The following is a 19,447-nucleotide window of genomic DNA, read 5'->3' on the forward strand; positions in this document are numbered from 1 at the left end:
GAAGTCCATTCTTAAACCAAAACCGTTCTTAAACCGAGGCGCGCTTTCCCTAATGAGGCCTCCCACCACCGGCACCCTTCCACCCACTCAGCTTCTGTTCTTAGACCAAGGTAAAGTTCTCAAACCAATACACTATTTCCGGTTTTGCGGAGTTTGTAAACCAAATAGTTCTTAAACCGAGGTACCACTGTATAATGAAATGAAAAGGGTGTTTAAAATAACCTTTGTAAAAAACACCAACAACCCAGAAGCTTTTCTTTTGAGAATTATAGGGACAGAATTATCTAAAATGTACAGGAACTTATTTATTTATGCTACTACAGCAGCTAGAATGCTACTCACCCCAAAATGGAAAGAAGTAGAAGTCCCAGCAAAGGAAGAATGGATGAAAAAACTTATGGGAACATGCAGAAATGGTAAACTTACTGGAAGTAAAAAAAAAAAATCAAGGTAACAAACTTCTTTAAATAAAAGAATAGAAATGGTTTATTGAATATTTACAGATAAATTATAAAACAGATATGATCATTGGCAGGACTGTTGTAATCACCTGCAGTTTTGTAAGAGTATATATTTAAAGCAGATGAATAAATGAGCAAATTAAGTTAATGCAGGGGATATAAAAAATAAATGTAAGGAAATGTAAGAAAGAGGGGGAAGGAAGTCAAGTTTTGAAATGCAGAAATGATTGTAAAATTAATGAAATGTTTAAATTTGAAAAGTATAAATAAAATTTGAAAAATAACTAAATAAAATAGTGTAATTCTCTTAAGCTTCTTCTTTTTTTAATGTCACACTCCCAGGCAGGTTGGACAACCAAAGCCTGTATCTCAAGAGGTAGCCTACCTGGTGTCACATATTGGGTTTTTGTGTGTGTGTGTGTGTGTGTGTTTATGGGGGTGCATGCACAAGAATAACATGGGAATGAATGGAATAGGCAAGGCAAACCTGCTGTGGGCAATATGAAGCTGAACGACAAACCCAATCTATCCATCTGGAAGGACACAGCCTCCAAGTTTTAAACACTTATAAAAGGAGCCTGGGGCAGACATCAAAAGACAGTGTAAATGAAGGTTTGTCATAAAAGCTCAGAGCACTGAAGGAAATGCAGCTATCATTCGGGAGTATATATATTCCACTCTCTTTTTGTGGCCACCAAGAAATTATACAACAGCCTACCAAGGCAGGATTTGGAATCCTTTGATCAGCTCTGGCCACTTAAATAAAAAATATTGAAATGATATACAATATAGAAGGGACCACAGAGTGCAAGAAGAAGATGTGGGCTGTGGGAATGTTAGCTGTTGAAAAAGGGTGACGGGTGTTATCCATGCTTCTTTGAAACTTTTTAATCTTCCTCCCCCTTTGAATTATAAACGTGTGCAGGTCTGAATGGATTACAGAGGACAAACGCTGTACAACTTCTTATACAAGTGTCAAACTCACTTAGAAGGGAAATGAACTTAATCTAAAAAAAAGTTAAAACGAATTCAAAAGGCACCTGACCCCATACTGCTCTGAAGTCTTTAAAAAGAAAATTTACCACTGATTATTATATTATATCATATATCTATATCTATATCTATATCTATATCTATATCTATATCTATATCTATATCTATATCTATATCTATGTCTATGTCTATGTCTATGTCTGTCTGTCTGTCTGTCTGTCTATCTATCTATCTATCTATCTATCTATCTATCTATCTATCTATGTAAAGGGACCCCTGACAAATAAGTCCAGTCACGAACAACTCTGGGGTTGCAGCGTTCATCTCACTTTAAAGGCCGAGGGAGCCGGCGTTTGTCCGCTTCTGCAGACCGTTTTTCTGGGTCATGTGGCCAGCATGACTAAGCTGCTTCTGGCGGAACCAGAGCAGCGCATAGAAATGCCAATTAGCTTCCCACCGGAGTGGCACCTATTTATCTACTTGCATTTTGACGTGCTTTCAAACTGCTAGGTTGGCAGGAGCTGGGACCGAGCAATGGGAGCTCACCCCATCGGGGGGGTTTGAACTGCTGACCTTTCGATTGGCAAGCCCAAGTGGCACAGTGGTTTAACCCACAGCGCCATCGGCATCCCATCCATCCACACACACACACACACACACAAATTTATTATTTATACCCCGTCCATCTGGCTGAGTTTCTCCAGCCACTCTGGGCGGCTATCCTTATAAAAGCTTACAGCGCAGTGGATCATATATTATAAATATAACTGACGTTATCAATATAAACCTACAGAAAGAGCGGGAAAGAATTGAATTTGGGGAGTTGATCAGGCAAGCACCTGACCATTTACTTTTTCTACCCTTGAAGTCTGTGCACAACTGCGCACATGCTCCCAAGTATTCAGAACAACCCCAAATATAGGAAGAAGACCTTACAGTAGCGTGTGTGGAAAAACCTACATTATGGTGCTGGAAGCACTGGCCAGCCGAACTACTTTAAACATTTCACTGCTTTTGGTGTGTGCTTAAACTTCTCGCTCTGAAATTAATGGGAAATTAAAGCGCTCAACTTCAGCTGTGCCACAGCCAATATTTCCTTATCTTTCTTGGGTCCATGCTGAGAAAACACAACATCAATAAGCGAAGCAGAATGGAAGGGCATAATCCTCTCAATCTGACAGCTCGCCCTCTTGCTTCTTCATTTACTCCCACCTCAAATATGTTCTAGCATGTGTGCACCCACTGCTCTTTTTGCCTACAAAAATATAGGAGTTGTCAGGGTTACTTCCAGATCCTAGCTCACAGAGGATCACGCTAGCCAGCGGTTGTTGATTAAAAGTCTTTATTGAGTTACAGTCTCCATTCTTGAGCTGCTGCGTGCAACCCTACGCCTTATGCTTAGGTCGGCGAAGCTCCTTCTGAGTCTCCGCCCCTTGCGCACCAACTTAATATCCTAGCCCTGCTCCACCTTTTCCGCCTGACAGTTCTCCTCTGGGTCCCTCTGCCCCCCTGGGTCTCTCCCTTCCGGGATTCTTCTGACGCTGACCCCCCTGACTCCTTGCGCCGGGCTTTAGGACCTGGCTCTCTTTCCGGGCTGCCTACTGCGCCACCTTCCTGTGCATTTGAACTTGGCGCGCGCGCCCAACCTTCCACTTTCCGTCTAACCGTCACTTCGCTCCCCGATGAAGGTGTGGCCACTCCTGACTCGTGCCCTCCCTCCTGTTGTGAGCTGCCAGCGCTAGTTCCCAGGCGCTCTTCCTCTTCCCTACTCTCTGGCGGTGACGTAGGTCCCGATCTCCAACTGCTCCCCTCTGAGTCCCCTCTGGCTCTTTCTTCCTGGGGTGTCCCCCTAGTCTCCCCCCTTGCCCTTGCCACTGGTGCTCCTCTTTGTGAATCTTCTGATTCACTGGACAGACTCGGAGATCTCGGGTCGTCGTCGTCACTCATCCTTTCTTCTGCCTCCTCCCCCTCGCTCTCTGTTTCCTCCCTTGCCCTCGCCTCTGCTCCTGAACCCCTGACAGGAGTTTTGTCAGCGTATCACTGGGGATGCTGCGTGATCAGCTGAGACACCACAGGAAGTGAGGGATAAGCAGAAATGAAGGTTAAGAGGAAACAGCGTCTCTTTTCTGCCAAGAAGAGTCAGAGATAACCTGGAACTTCCCCCCCAACTTATTTCACACATTCATTTGTTTGTACTGCAGCCGAGGTAATAGAGATGTTTACCACCATTCAATTTCCCAATTTCCCACAGCCAGTTTAGTCTCATTTGCATCGTCAAAAGATGGGGGGAATGACAGCCCCTCAATCTCATGCTGCCAAGGTGGTTTGTCACTTCCTAGAAACTCTTCTCTCATAGTTCTGTTCTACATTACAGTCGTACCTTAGAAGTTGAACGGAACCTGTTCCGGAGGTCCGTTCAACTTCCAAAACGTTTGAAAACCAAACCGCAGCTTCTGCTTGCCTGCAGGAAGCTCCTGCAGCCAATCACAAGCCACGGAAGCCCCGTCAGACGTTCAGGTTACAAAAGAATGTTCGCAAACCGGAACAGTCACTTCCGGGTTTGCGGCGTTCGGGAGCCAAAACGTCCGAGTTCCAGGGCATTCGGGATCCAAGGTACGACTGTATACTTTGGTAATTTCTAAAGCTCTGTTCAACTAAGATGAAGCTTTTACTTGTTATTTTTTGCTGGTGCTGCAGCTTCCTCTCACTGCTAGAGTTCAAAAGACTAACACAATCAACATGGCCCTGTGAGCTTCAGAGCATCATTTAGAGAGGGGCTGGCTTTGTGGGTTTACTTTGTGAGAGCTAATCTGTTGTTGTTGTTGTTGTTGTTGTTGTTGTGAAGTCAATCAAATGAAGCTGAATGCAAAATGGTGGCTCAAGTAGTGGAGTCAGTTGCCCACTGTACCTTATGATTCATGCACTGGGATGGCCCTCTTATACAAGCACAAATCAACATTTGAGTTGCTGCAAACCAGAGAGTCTAATAATCTAATTTGGCAGAGGGGAGCTTCTGCTCTTGTTGAATTGGCCTCCATGGTCACTGACGGACTCACTGTTAAAACCGTATTTATGGAAGCCAACCTTGCTTGGCTATGAGTCATGGCCAAAGAAGAAAGAATAAGACATCAACTAGTCTTTAACCAGTAGATCTGATCTACCTTCTGCCCACCCCAAACCAAAAAAGGAGCAAGTTTTCAGCAACCACTCAGTAAACTGGACCTCGACAGAAAAGTTATATCCTGTGTCTCTTGATCTTTGGCACCAACACAGCAAAAGCCTCCTTATCTTCACAATGAGACAGAGGAAAAGGGATACGAAACCTATGAGATAACTAAGAACACATCCCCAATTAAGAGGTTGCTGTGACATCAATAGCAGGTTATGCAAGTGTCTTATTGCTTCTTTATCTGATAGTGTTTACATGGATTTTCTCTCCAAATAATTTATATATTAACCAATATCCAATTCTTAAACTCCATGGGGTGTTGCTAATTGTTTTCTTTTTAGCATAAAAGCATTTCAGCATTGCAGATAACATTATGCCTAAGAATTTCTGTTTGCTATCCCACTAAAAAAAGTATGAGCGAAGTTTGTTTGTGTGTATGTATGTGTATATGTGTGTGTGTGTGTATATATATATATATATATATGCAGGTTTTGGTGTCTTCGGGTGTCTTCCCGTGTAAGAGTCGGGGTGTCTGGGCGACGTTTCGACGAGGTCTCACTCGTCATCTTCAGGCTGGATACCAGAAAAACAAGGTTACGAAGCTAATCCAAAAAGAAACACCCCCCAAAAACCAAGACACAGAAGAAAACAATGGCATGGCCCTCCTTCCTTATATCAAGGGCACTACAGACAAAATTAGCAAAATCCTCCATAAACACAAGATCAAAACAGCCTTTTGCACCAACCAAAAAATAGCCAATATCCTCAGAAACCCAAAAGACAAAATCCAGCTGGAAAACCAAGGGGTCTATGAAATACCCTGCAAAGTCTGCCCAGCCACGTACATTGGACAAACAAACAGACGAATAAATGCACGTATCGCAGAACACAAGAATGCCGTCAAAAAAGAAGAAAAAACTTCCTCTCTTTTCCAACACATGAAAGAAACAGGACACGAAATTAATTTTGCAGATTCCAAATTGCTCTTTAACATGGAACATCACCACAAGAGAATAATCATGGAAGCCATCGAGATAGAGAAACACCCTCACAACATGAACAAGCGTGACGACACGTCCCGCCTGCCAGACATCTGGAAATTAGCCCTCCCCACAAAAACCGACACCAGAACCAGAGGCACACAGAACGCCGTCACCAATCAACCACACCAGACCCAAACCCAGACCCTCTCCACAGACATATTACAGACTCCATCCAGTAGCCAAACTATAGTGGCACCTCCGGATGCTGCACCCCCCTGCAATCCCTACACAGATCTGGCGGACACAGGGCACAAAATCACAGCTCGCCCCTATACACGAAGCCAAGCCAGAGCACAACTAAATGCAGCACAGCCATCTTCTCAGAAAAACTCTTCACAAGCTCAAGAGGTCAAGACACGAAAGCTTTAGCAACTAATCTACACTTAATGACCCACCCAGTGGTATTCAGAATATCACTCATGAAATCACTCAAGATATCCCTCAAGTAATTAAGGAACAAAAGAAGAAAAGGCACACTAATCTAGGAACTTCCTCTCTGCCCAGAACGTTGGAGGCTATACACCACACCCCTCAACAGTATTTATAGGAACTCAAATACCAGATTCTGCTCTGTTCCAGTAACAAGAAGCCGAAAGCACCAGCCTGAAGATGACGAGTGAGACCTCGTCGAAACGTCGCCCAGACACCCCGACTCTTACACGGGAAGACACCCGAAGACACCAAAACCTGCATTCCTGTACCCGTGAAAATCTACGAAAGCATATATATATATATATATATATATATATATATATATATATATATATATATATCGCTTTCCTTGTGTTTGCATGTGCAGCATTTATGCTTTTACCTAGTAGCTACTGTGAACTTTGAACAAAGACAGGTTTCTAGGAGTCTGCTGCTGCCTGGCAGTGGTACCTTGGTTTAAGAACAGCTTAGTTTATGAACAACTTGGATTAAGAACGCTGCAAATCCAGAAGTAGATGTTTTGGTTTGCGAGCTTTGCCTTGGAAGCAGAACATGTTTCGCTTCCTGTTGAGTGTGTTCCATTTGTAAACTGAGTCCCCCGCTGCTATGGGAAAGCACGCCTTGCTTTAAGAACACTTTGGTTTAAGAACGAACATACGGAACAGATTAAGTTCGTAAACCAAGGTACCACCGTATAGTATTCATTCAATCAGAAACACTGAAGAATTTTACAAGCAATATTTACCCGTTCCAAATAACAGGTTCAGTTTTGGGGTACTGTGAAGCTACATGATGAAGATATGAGCACCTCCTTATATAGGAAACCTACTGACTTGCTCGCTCCCAGCTTTTTGTTCCTAATGAAAATATTGTGTGGGATTGGGGTGGGGATTTGCTGCTCCTTGCGCTAGCTGAGAGGAACAAGGTGTGCTCACTTTACTCAGCCAGAGGAGGAGGAGGAGGGGGAGAATTTATTATTTATACCCTGGCCATCTGGCTGGGTTTCCCCAGCCACTCTGGGTGGCTCCCCACAGAGTAACAACCCCCCCCCCACCATTAAAACTTCCCTAAACAGGGCTGCCTTTAGATGTCTTCTAAAAGTCAGATAGTTGTTTATTTCCTTGACATCTGATGGGAGGGCGTTCCACAGGGTGGGCGCCACTCCCAAGAAGGCCCTCTGCCTGGTTCCCTGTAACCTCACTTCTCACAGGGAGGGAACCGCCAGAAGGCCCTCGGTGCTGGATCTCAGTGTCCGGGCAGAACGATGGGGGTGGAGACGCTCCTTCAGGTATACTGGGCAGAGGCCATTTAGGGCTTTAAAGGCCAGCACCAACACTTTGAATTGTGCTTGTTAAATCCACTGTCTCTAGTCAAGGCTAGTTGTTCTGGGCTGCTGCCTTCTGTTTCTCAGTATTCCTTGGAATTGCAGCAGCATCTACTCACAGCCAGAGCCATATTTTGAGGTGAAGAGCAGAAGACAGGGAGATGCACCCCAATATTTTCCTGCCCCAGTAGGGCTCCAAGCAGTTTCCCATAGTGGAGACCTTAAAAACCTCTAACAATGACCTTCCAAGTCTAGAGGGGATTTTAATGGCCAAGGTGTGCACAGTTCTTAGGCAGTTGTGTGGAGAAAACAGAGCTCCATGAAAAAAGCTTTCACCTCAGCCAAGCTCTGCTGAGTCACAGCAGACACTTTTCATCTCCGCCTCCTCCTGATGCAGTGGTTCTTGATAAAGGAAAACCTCAAGTGTCTAAGGAGAGAAATAATAGATGGTCTCGGGTGTTGCAGTAAATTATCAAAGTGTGTTGCGAGGGCTTGGGGTAAAGTCTATTTTTGTTGCCATCGGCTGGCTTTTACCTTCCTTTTCTTGGGCACTCCGGAAAGAAAAATAACACTTTACTGTGAAGAAAACTTGCAGCAAACGCTCTGGGAAGGGGAGGGAAAAGATAAAATAGAAGCTTCTGTTTTGCACATTACTGGCACCACAAACTGCACTCCGAGTGGACAAATATTTTTCTTGGCAGGTACAGGGCACAAGTGCCTGATTCAGGAATAGCTGGGAAGGGTATTGTAATGCTTTCTATCCTTAAAAAAGAAAAGAAAAAAGGAGTATCTATGTCTCACTCTTCTAAAAAAAGACATTAACATAGCAGATTGGATGGCAAGGAACAAAAAACCTTCTGCGGAAACTTGATAGTGAGCAGAGAGACTTCGAGATAGGAACAGAGAGGTCATTTCCTGCTGTCACAAAAAAAGGGTTGTTGTTTTATTTATTTAAAAATAACCTGATTGTCATAATGTGATTACGCATTCCACTACACTGTGGATGGAAAGTGATGTACAGTGGTACCTTGGGTTAAGTACTTAATTCGTTCCAGAGGTCCGTACTTAACCTGAAACTGTTCTTAACCTGAAGCACCACTTTAGCTAATGGGGCCTCCTGCTGCTGCCGTGCTGCCGGAGCACGATTTCTGTTCTCATCCTGAAGCAAAGTTCTTAACCTGAAGCACTATTTCTGGGTTAGTGGAGTCTGTAACCTGAAGCGTATGTAACCTGAAGCGTATGTAACCCGAGGTACCACTGTATAGACTCCAAGTAAATTAGTATAAATGTATAAAACAGAATCAGATACATGTTGGAAATGTAAAGAGAAAGAAGGCACCTTTTGCCAGATGTGGTGGTCATGCAAGGTAGCGAAAGCTTTCTGGGAAATGATTTAAAGATAGCCTTTTTGGGGGGAAACCCTGGAAGTTTTCATTTTAGGGGTAATAGGTGATGAGGTACCCAAAGCTCAGGGAAAAAATGTTTATGTCTGCCACAACGGCTGCCATGATGATTTGTGCTCCCAAATGGGAAAAAGATACAGTTCCAACCAAGGAGTAATGGCAGACTAAATTGATGGGCTATGCAGAGATGGAGACACTGACTGGAAGACTAAGAGACCAAGAAGAAAAGAAATCCAGGGAAGAATGGGGAAAATTTGTGGAAAACCTGAGAAATTAGAGTGGTACCTTGGTTTATGAACTTAATCCGTTCCGGAAGCCCGTTCTTAAACCGAGGCGTGCTTTCCCTTAGCAGCAGGAGTCTCAATTTACAAATGAAACACACTTAACAGGAAGCAAAACATGTTTTTATTCCAAGGCAAATTTCACAAACCAATACACCTACTTCTGGGTTTGCAGCGTTCTTAATCCAAGCTGTTCAGAAACTAAGCTGTTCTTACACCAAGGTACCATTGTATTGTAAACTTAATACATTAGCAGGATTAACACAGAATGAGTGGTGAAAATATATATGAAAAGGATCTTTAAATGGAAAAAATAAACAAATAAGGGAATAATCAGAATATGCAATACTAAAGATAAAACATAAGAAATCACAGAAGGGGTGGGTGGGAAGTAGATTTGATGGGTTGACTTTATTGAAATTGTTTAATCGTTGTAAAACTGATAAAATTTAGAAATAAAATAAAATGTAGGTGCAATTAAAAGAATGTTTTCTCTCCCCCCCCCACAAAAAAAGAAAAAATGTTGAGCACAATGGCTGAGAAAAAGTTTCTGACTTTACCTGCAGAACCACCACATGTACAAAGAAAAATGGAACCAGGCAGGTGTCAGTGGGGATGGAGAAAGGCTATTCATCAGGAAATAAGGATTTGTTTTAAGTTTTTCGTGTGTGCTAAAACTCAGTCTAAGGTGCGTTTTTTTAAAAAAAAAATTGTTTAACCACATCAGTTAACAAACATGTATACATATGCTATAATGTTATTGTTTCAGTTAAATAAATTGTTTAAATTGTTATTAAGGAAATGATTGTTTTTCACGTTCCAATAAAGCACAGCAGAAAAAGTTGTCCAAATATAAACAGTTAACTTATTAAACCTCACAATAATTTCTTAATTATCAGTCTGTGTATTTCTAATAGTATAACCAAATCAGTAATTTTTTGATATAACTGTAAAAACCACTTTGAAAATTTATTATTCCAAAAATGAAACCTTCATCTGGTTGTAAATATTAAGATTATACCAGCAAGAATGAGTCTTTCTGTAAAAAAAAAAAAATGATTTAAATCAAGTCTGTTTGGCCCTAGACTTCTGTATCTTTCTGGACCCTCCACCTTTTAAAATTCCATGGGAGCATCTGCTAGGACGTGTCTGCAGTTGCTGATATAGTTAGCTCAGGGGGCAAGAGTGGCTCTATCCACCCAGACCAGGCATGTCCAAAGTCCGTTTCGGGGCCTAATCCTGCCCACCGGTTGGTTTTAATCCAGCTCCTGTGGCAGTTTATTTCCTGGGGCAAAATCCTCAACAACCCCAACCCTAAAAAAAATCCTCAACAACTTTGGTTGGCCCTCACGGTCCTTCACTTCATCAAATCTGCCCCTCTTTGGGAAAGGTTTGGACACCACTGACTTAGACTGACTACTGATCTTCCTCAAGCCCCCTGCGTCCTTGATTGGTTTTTTTTGGTTTTACCTACTGGCTTGCCTTTTGACCTTTGCCCATTGGTTTGTATTAGTTCAACCTTAAGAAACGAGTTCTTACTTGGTCTGACTTAGTCCTATTAACTTTTGTCCCATGCCTCCTGTCTCACCTCAGACAGCTGATGATGTCCCAGCCCTGACAGTGGGGAGGAAGACCGCTACTGCAGAGCAATCACTTGCAAGATTTGTAAATGCAGCCTGCAGTTCATGCTTTAGAAGGGAAACAATACACCCAGCCTTTGGAAAGTATTTCTGGCGAGTGTTTTCAACAGCCCTAGAAGATTAACGACACTTATATGGATCCACTGTAATTAAAACAATCTCTAACAACCCTGATTTCTGGCAGAACATTCCTCTTCCTGAATATTCTCATTTCTATTACCGCTTCAATCGACTGTACATTTGAAGTACGTAAGTACATTAACAGTGCAAACCTAACTCCATGACAGCATCAGCTATAAGAACAGGATGTGTTCACTACAGCGGCAGGTGGAGAGAGTAACTTCTGGTTGTGGTGGTGGTGATGGAGGTGCCCAGGAAGCTCTTGCTGTTGGTAAGCAATAGGTAAAGGTAAAGGGACCCCTGACCATTAGGTCCAGTCGTGACCCACTCTGGGGTTGCGGCGCTCATCTCGCTTTACTGGCCGAGGGAGCCGGTGTACAGCTTCCGGGTCATGTGGCCAGCATGACTAAGCCGCTTCTGGCAAACCAGAGCAGTGCACAGAAACGCCATTTACCTTCCCGCCAGAGCGGTACCTATTTATCTACTTGCACTTTGACGTGCTTTCGAACTGCTAGGTTGGCAGGAGCAGGGACCGAGCAACAGGAGCTCACCCCGTCGCAGGGATTCGAACCGCCTACCTTCTGATCGGCAAGTCCTAGGCTCTGTGGTTTAACCCATAGCGCCGCCCGCGTCCCATTGGTAAGCAATTCAAATCCCCCAAATGTGGTGACAACAGGCCACTGGTTGCTTTGCATCTCCTAAGGAGTCCAATTCTTGGACCCATCAGCAGCGGCGGAGCAAGCCGATTGGGTGCCTGGGGCGGCGTGCGTGCCCTGTGCCCAGGGAAACTGGGGCAGGACGCTCCTTGGGGCCTCTGAGGAGTCTGCCTGCCTCCTCCTGCTCAGTCACCCTACAGCTGAGGGGGAAGCGGCAGGCGGATCATTTGGGACAGCACGGAGTCTGTGGGTGCCCAAGGCACGGCGCCGCTCCCAGGAGGGACGTGTGGCTCGGGAGTGCTGCAGGCCCTGCGGTGAGTGCTGCCCGGCATTTTGTCCCCCCCCCTCAGAGGTGACACCCGGGGCGGACCACCCCCACCGCACTCCCCTTCCTCTGCCCCTGCCCATCAGCAACAGCAGCCAAAAACATTTGCAGCAAAGAGTTCAAGGAACAGCCACTAACCACATCTCCTACTGTGGCTGGCATGAGCAAAAGGGCTTGGGGATGGTGCACTGCACACTCTGCTTTGTGTTTGTTACTCTGTTAGTGCACTTCTTGGTATCTCTGCAAAACTGACACGTTGTGCTGCAGTTTAATTGCTATGGGAGGAATTCAACATGTCCCATCATTTTGGCTTGTCAGTGGAATGATTCCCATATTTCCTCCTCTCCCCAGTCCACTGTTTTGGAGCTTCTTCTGACCTCCCCACCCTCCTGAGATAATTAGATAATTTTTTGGGGGGTGGGGGGGAGGAGAGTAGTGAAACCACACTGTGCAAGTGGAAGGAATCACACAGGGCTTATGCTAACAGGACTCATTAGTTGAATCCTGCCCTCTGCAGTTTTCATAGCAATAGCTATGTAGTTTTAACTGCTAGGGGGTCTCCAAAAGACACTTTTTTTAAAAAAGCAAGCTGAAACAAACAAGGATTCTCAAAGTTAATACAAATTCAAGAATTCATCTCCCATTACAACCGTGTAATGTGTGCACTCCAAAGGTCCTATGTGAATTTGCACTGGTATAAAATTATTCATGTAATTTGGAACTTTGCAAATAATAATCCGAATGCATAAAATTATGAACCGAAAAGCTACGCTCTTCACATTGTCAAATTGTAAAGCAAGTCATTTACGCTGAAAACAACTACTAAATTACAAAATAATAAATTAAAACATAAGAGGATATCGCATTGGCCCTACATTTTAAAGCAAGCTGATATAATCTCGGCATACTATGCCTCCTAGGAATTATGTAGTCATAAATCAAAAAAGGAAACATTAATAACCTCTTTGACAACTTTTCCTGAAAAGCTCCCAAATGCATTAAGGTATGAACTTGAAGTGCGGAAGTTTGCAGAACAGAAACTTTAGCTTTAAATATTTGTTTCAGTATCAGTTCCCAAGGATGGCATTCAACTAAGTTTTACTCAGCACAGACCTATTAAACAGTCTGTTTATTCATTTCCAAAACTTAAGTTGAATAACACCCCTATTATCTTTTTAGAGCCCACATTGTTTCCTCTATGGGGGGAAAGTGCCATGTGGTGTAAACAATAGTTTTAGCTTGGATGTTCTTAATTGGTTCTAATATAAGCCACTTTAGGTCATTCTGAGAAAAATGGCTTAGCAAACATTTAGGTAGGTAGGTAGGTAGGTAGGTAGGTAGGTAGGTAGACAGACAGACAGATAGATATAGACATTGCGACAGGTGTCGGCAACCTGCTGCCCATGGGCCACAAGCAGCCCACGGAGGTTGTTTAAATGGCCCCTGAACCGTGCTGCCTGCTCAGCGAGTCCCCGTGTGCTGTGCTAAACTGGTGCAATGCAGAGCAGGGACTCGCTTCCGCGGCGCTGGAAATCATGTCTGCGCATGCGCAGTCGCGATCCGGTCCACAGAGTGATCTCCGCAGCAGTGAACCAGCCCAGGCGAGGTAAACCTTGCCGACCACTGCCTTATGGTTACTGAAGGGAGACAAAGGGTTTTGCAGACCTTCCTCTGTGTAGGAGAAGAGGGAGATTCATGGGCAGAGCAGGAGATCTCATCCATAGGGGCCTCCTCATTGCACCCAAGGAAACCTCTGCTGTTTTCCCTCTGCAATCGATGCTCTTGTGGCAGGGGGAACAAAATGCAGACATTCCAGAGGCATGTCAGGGCAAATCGAGAACACCTTTGGATCCTAAAGCCCCCTTGATCTCCCAGAATACGGTGGTGGGGAGAGCAGGGGAGGTTTGCCAGGCCCAGGGGTTCCCCTCTTTGCCACTTTTGGATGCTCCATTGTTCAGTGCTCAGGTCTGCACCATTTGAAAGTAAATATATGAAGCAGTGTCAACAGGTGGGTTGATTTAAGTTAATGGCTTAAAACAGCCTCTCTCCCCCCCTCCCCTCTCGCTGATTAAAATCACCTATATTTGAACCAATTCATCCATCCTGGCCTAATTGTATATGTTCCTTACGTTCTTTAGAAGTAGCCTATGACAGAAAGGAGGCCTAGACATCCTTGTAAATAAATAAAAACACATGCACACATATTACTCTTCCCAATTAATGTGCACATTGATTGGGATTACCTACGCTGCACATATAACACAACCTCCTTGATTAACACTGCTCATTAACTTTAATGGTCCTGAATTCCTGCCTCTTCAATTTGCCATACAAGAAAAAGACCCAGGGCTGTATCCAATCCTGCTGTTCCGCTCACAGAACTGACTTCCAACTTGTTGCGATGGATCTTGCCCTTCCTCTTCCTCACTCCCTCAAAATCTGCTCCAGAAAGCAAAGCCCCAAGCAGATTTTCGGGGTGGAATGGAGGAAGGAGAGGAAAGGGAAGTTACACAGTTCCATTGCATGAGACAAAGACTAAATGAATCCCCAAGGTTTTATTGTTAAGCATGTTCATGCTCACCACTGATCAAATTATGTACCATTGGTAAATTTAACTCGATTACGAGCTTGTCCTCAAACAGAAGTTGCTTATACACACAAGAACAGTGGCGATCCTCCTGTCGTGTCTGAACTCCACATTTTATACCCCTCTCAGCTGTACATGCAAACTCATCTCACGCACACCCTCTGCTTTTGGTGTACTTTCAATCAATGTCTTTATCTCGCCCTTATGCACCACCAGCAATGTACAAGTTTTCAGTTTTCAAAAAGCCAGGGACTTTCAGCTCTGCAATACCCTTCTAGAAATCCAAAAGCAAACTAAGTCACCACCACAATCCAAATCAATCAGTCTATGGCTAGTACCATAAAGCCTAGAAAATGGCGGAAGGGATTTCCTTCTTTATCAAGCAGTGCTGAGAATGCCAATTTGATTATTCCAACACCTGTAATCTGACAGTCTCCTTAGTAGGTAGCTTCCATAATTGTCAAAAATAATTTGATTAACAAGCCAATTAGTTAAGGGTGAACGGGCATTGTCTCTGTTCCTGAAGCTGGTCTGACTAACAGAGACATCCTGGCAATAGATGTGTTGGCAGCTTATTATTAGAAAGCTGTAACCAAGAGGGAAAAAACTTTATTTAAAAATAGAGGAAGCAACCCTCTCTCACTCTTAAGATTTTGAGAACATATGCACAACTTCTCTAACAATGCTTCACACATTTTGGTTCTAGGTGTACATTTCTAAGACATTTCAAAGGAACACTTAAAAAAAAAGTGTGAATTTTACAAAACGTGTACCATATTGGTACACTCATCAATGAACTGTGACCAGCTTCTCCTTTTGGAATGTACACTCAACGGAAAATGCATTGCTGCCCAATGGGTGAAACCACTTTTAGCATTAGCAAATGACAAGGGTTTGAAACTACCCAAAGCCCACATGAATTACTCTTTCTATCTCACAAATGTTCACAAACATAAAACCAACTACGCAAATTTACAATAAGGAACAGGATAAATCATCATCTTTGCCAATGTTAGGAAAAAAGCTTACTTGGTTTACCTCCCTGGTTTAGTTCAGGGTTTAACTATGCTCTCAAGTTGTTCATTCACCACCTGATAAGTTCATTGCTAGACATCATTTCTTTGTGTAGGAAACTGAGCGGAGAATCAGGAAGTCCCTAGTCAAATATCACAGCCTCCGCCAACTCGCTAAATGGCTTTAGGGAAGACACTCTCTTGCTCAGCTGTCCTCCCACATGCCATACAGGGAAAAATAGAACTACCCTGTACTACAGGGGTGGGAACCTGTGACTGTCCATACGTTGTTGGATGCCGACTCCTTTGAGCTCCAGAGATGATGGGAGTTGTAATCCAATATCTGGAGAGCCACAGATACCCTCCAACCACTGTGAAGTTACAGCAAGATCATGCACATGAAGCATTGTTAACTCTCAAATAAAACACTATACCATTATTAAGTTTTGTACCAGAGGGATCTTTTGACACTGAATTTGGATACTTAAACATTCACAGAGAACAAATGAGAGCTTTATGCATCCATTGGATTTTCCAGAAGGCTCCGCCTGGAAGCAAACTATCAGCGGCTTCTAAAACACAATTTTATATGGGTAGAATATGAGCTAATGCATGATTAGGGGGTCTATCTCTTACAGGAAGACCAGAATTCATATATTATTATGGTCAAGCAAAGATCAACAGGATTTCTCAAGATACAAACTGCAGCCCATTCTGCCTTAGTTACACTATCTGGTTAATTCTGCAGAAATAAGTAACATGACTCCAGATTTCCTAGTGTTACGGGAACAGATAGCACCCCATTGCAGGCAAATAGTCTCAAACAGCATTGAATTATTCTAAGAACTCATAGTGTGCAGAATTCCCATAATGCTCTCCCATAATGCCCTCTCCCTGAGGGCCACTATGGATGCAACACAGACTCTTGCTTAATTTCTGCTAAAGACATGGGCCCAGGCCACAGGGCTTCATACTCCCTCTTCCACCCTTTAGAGGTCACTGTTATCTGGATGAGTACCAAACACATTTCCACTGAACCAGGACTTGCTAATCTGTTTCAAGGGTTGGTTTCACTCCCTAATTAACATGAGAAAGGATATGCAGGAATTTGGACGAGAGTGGGGAGAGGATGGAGGGAGCTATTCCATGGTCCATTCCATAACCATGGTTAAGGAAGGTCCTCATTACATCTGTACTGACTCCAAATGCGCTTATGTGAAAGTGAAGAAATCTGTTCCGTCTCCTCAAACACCAGTCACTACGCTCATGGTAACAGCCAAAAACAGACAATACTTTAGGCTTGTTTCTGCAACAAGAAAATCCACCATGTGCCCCTTAGCTGGGGCACATACGCTTCCACTTTTTGTTCTAAAGTACAGTGGACGCTCGGGTTGCGAACGTGATCCGTGCGGGAGGCATGTTCACAACCTGCAGCGCCGCATCTGCGTGGGTCGCGATTTGGCGCTTCTGCGCATGCGCAAAGCGTGATCTAGCGCTTCTGAGCATGCGCTGAAACCCGGAAGTAACCCGTTCCGGTACTTCTGGGTTCGGCGCGGTGCACAACCCGAAAACGCACAACCTGAAGCGCCTGTAACCCGAGGTATGACTGTAGTGAAGTACTAACAACATGGAACCCTAAAACACTCAATGAGAAAGGCAGGCAAATCAGAATATTTTACATGCCAATTATAAGGGTTGGAGTGTGAATTAGCACGGCTCTCCAACAGCTTGTTAGCATCCATTTGGATAGTGATTTGCTCATTTGGAAACTGGTTTTTTCTTTTTTTTTTTCTAAATCAGAACTATGTCTTTGATCAAGCTGCTTTTTTTCCCCCAGTAAAGAGAAGAATTTGATTCCTCCCTCTAGGGTTGTTGTGCTTGTTTTTTAATGGAAGCGCCTCTTACCATTAGAGTCTTCCACTTCTTCAGCGGTAGTGTGGTTCATGGAGGCATGTTGAGCATGCGAGGTTACAAGGCTGACAATGCGTGGTCTTGGTAGTGTCAGTGCCTTCCCATGCACTTTCAGGGAGTGCTCTTTCAGCTGGCTGATTGTCATGGTGGAAAATGAGCAGCAGGAGCATTTGTAGGCATGTTCACCTGGGTGAGCGAAATAACAGGCAAGTCATCAGCTCACAAGACGAGAGGTGGGGTGGGGAATAGGAAGGGAGGAGAGGGGTAGGTGGAAGGGGGCAATCTCTTTCTCCTCCTATTCAACTCAGCAGTGAGAATCCCATGGGTTCCTCCTCTGGGTAGTCCTAAAAAGAGAGTAAAATCATTTTAACTGTCCTATTTCTATTGGTCTCGGGGCCAATAGGGCCATCACAGAGGATGCTTTTGTCTCCCTGGTTGTAGCTCCTAACTGTGCATGGCAACTGGACCAGCTGATTTTATCTGCCACAGGTAGAAGATGCCAACCCAAAGCTACTCTGAGGTACAGCTTTTGCCTGCGGCAAACAAGTCAACCTTCCAAGATTCAAGAAAGGAGACAGCAGGGGTGGAAGCTGAAACCACAAACACATTGTCTATGTGACATGGCTCTTAGTGGGTCATGCGGCCAATGATGTGACCATTGCCCAATCCTGATTTGGGTCACGAGGCCATGGATGAGGAATCATAGACACCCCATTGAATACCAGGGCTAGGCATAAAGGCGGGTGGGTGTTGCTCATTAATGCTTTCTTTGGAAGTTAACTTGGAAATGGAGAAAAGCCCATTTATGTTTTCTTGCACACAAGGACAGCAGCGTATATAGAAAACAAATCAGAAATTTGAAAGGTTATGGCATTAGAGGATGAGGCTGATGCAGGCTGCAAACAGCTCCTCAGAAATCCCTTGCTTTACTGTTCTCTGTAAATAATGCCATTGTATTTGGTATCACCCCTTTACCATCCATCTTCCTAACCGTTCTCTAAGAATGAGCTCTTTTCCCTCCCAACGTGAAACCATCTGCCAGACTGATAATCCTTGAGCTATGCAAGCCTAACACAATGAAGCAGGGCCTGGGAATGAGTTGCAGCATAACCAGTGCTTGGGCCAGAGCAGGTTAACAATAAAGGACAGAACCTGAGAATGCCATTGTACAGTCAAGATTACAAAGCCAGATGGAAACTGTGCTACAGGAGCCAAAGCAAAGAAGAAAAGCCATGCAGTTAGGAACCGTGGTCCAAGCCGTAAAGAAGTTGCAAAGCAGCTTTTGGAGTGCATGTGGAAGCAGCCATGACCTGAGAAGCAAAAGTGGCCAAGACTTGGGTTGTGATGTGGCACACACAGAGGAGATAGCATCCCATGTAGTGAAAATAATCTCACTTTGGAAACAGAAAGTCCTCTATCACATACTAAAGCTGGAACTGTGAAAAACCTAAACTGTATACCTTGCACCGACATGAAAGGGGACTGACCAGCATTTGTAACATTTTCTGGAGGATTGGTGAATAAATGGGAAATCATATTATTTCTTTTCTTTAGCCAGGATTGTATCCAGTGAGAGACGGCACCCAGTTTCCATGATTCCTTGTTATTCACCTTTTCTGCTTCTCCCCATGTTCCCCTCTCCACTGTGGAGACAAGTGAATGACCTAAACAGGAGATTTCTTGGGCCCTCTGGGTCCAATCCGAATGAAAGGTTGGGTCCCATAGGGCAGGGAGATCCTACATTCAAATAAATGGATCTCAGTCCTTCACTTCTCCATGAGAGGGGCATGAGAAGGTCAACGTGAGGCTGTGCACAGAGGGTGAGCCCTGCTTCTGGTCCTTCCTTGGACAGAAGGACCATGAACCCGAATATGTACATGGGCCACTGGCCACAACAAAGGAAGTGTGTTATCGAGTCTTATAAGCCAAATTAATACCTTTTAAAAACTCTGATTTAAGGGGACTGTATTTATCAAAATAATGTGATGATAATGGGACAGCACAGATCGCTTGATACGGAAAAGCCCATAGACGCCCAAGTCCACAGCAGTATATTTAGCGTGGTTCATAGCACCCTCTGGGTTTGTGC

At 44.0% G+C, this 19,447-nt stretch overlaps 1 protein-coding gene across 6 annotated transcripts in view; it reads right to left on the reverse strand.

Annotated features, from left to right (window-relative positions):
• ZNF462 (zinc finger protein 462) overlaps window positions 1-19,447 on the reverse strand; it is a 146,136-nt gene that overhangs the window by 33,196 nt on the left and 93,493 nt on the right. For 5 of the 6 annotated variants that reach the window (XM_082204461.1, XM_082204458.1, XM_082204459.1 and 2 more), the window contains one exon: window positions 17,353-17,544. The exons of the other annotated variant lie outside the window; for it this stretch is intronic. In XM_082204461.1, coding sequence (XP_082060587.1) covers window positions 17,353-17,544 — 192 coding nt within the window. The remainder of the gene's footprint in view (window positions 1-17,352; window positions 17,545-19,447) is intronic. 6 annotated transcript variants of the gene reach the window in all.

The sequence above is a fragment of the Podarcis vaucheri genome (assembly GCF_965113315.1).
Source record: "Podarcis vaucheri genome assembly, chromosome: 17".
In the NCBI taxonomy this organism is placed as follows: Eukaryota; Metazoa; Chordata; class Lepidosauria; order Squamata; family Lacertidae; genus Podarcis; species Podarcis vaucheri.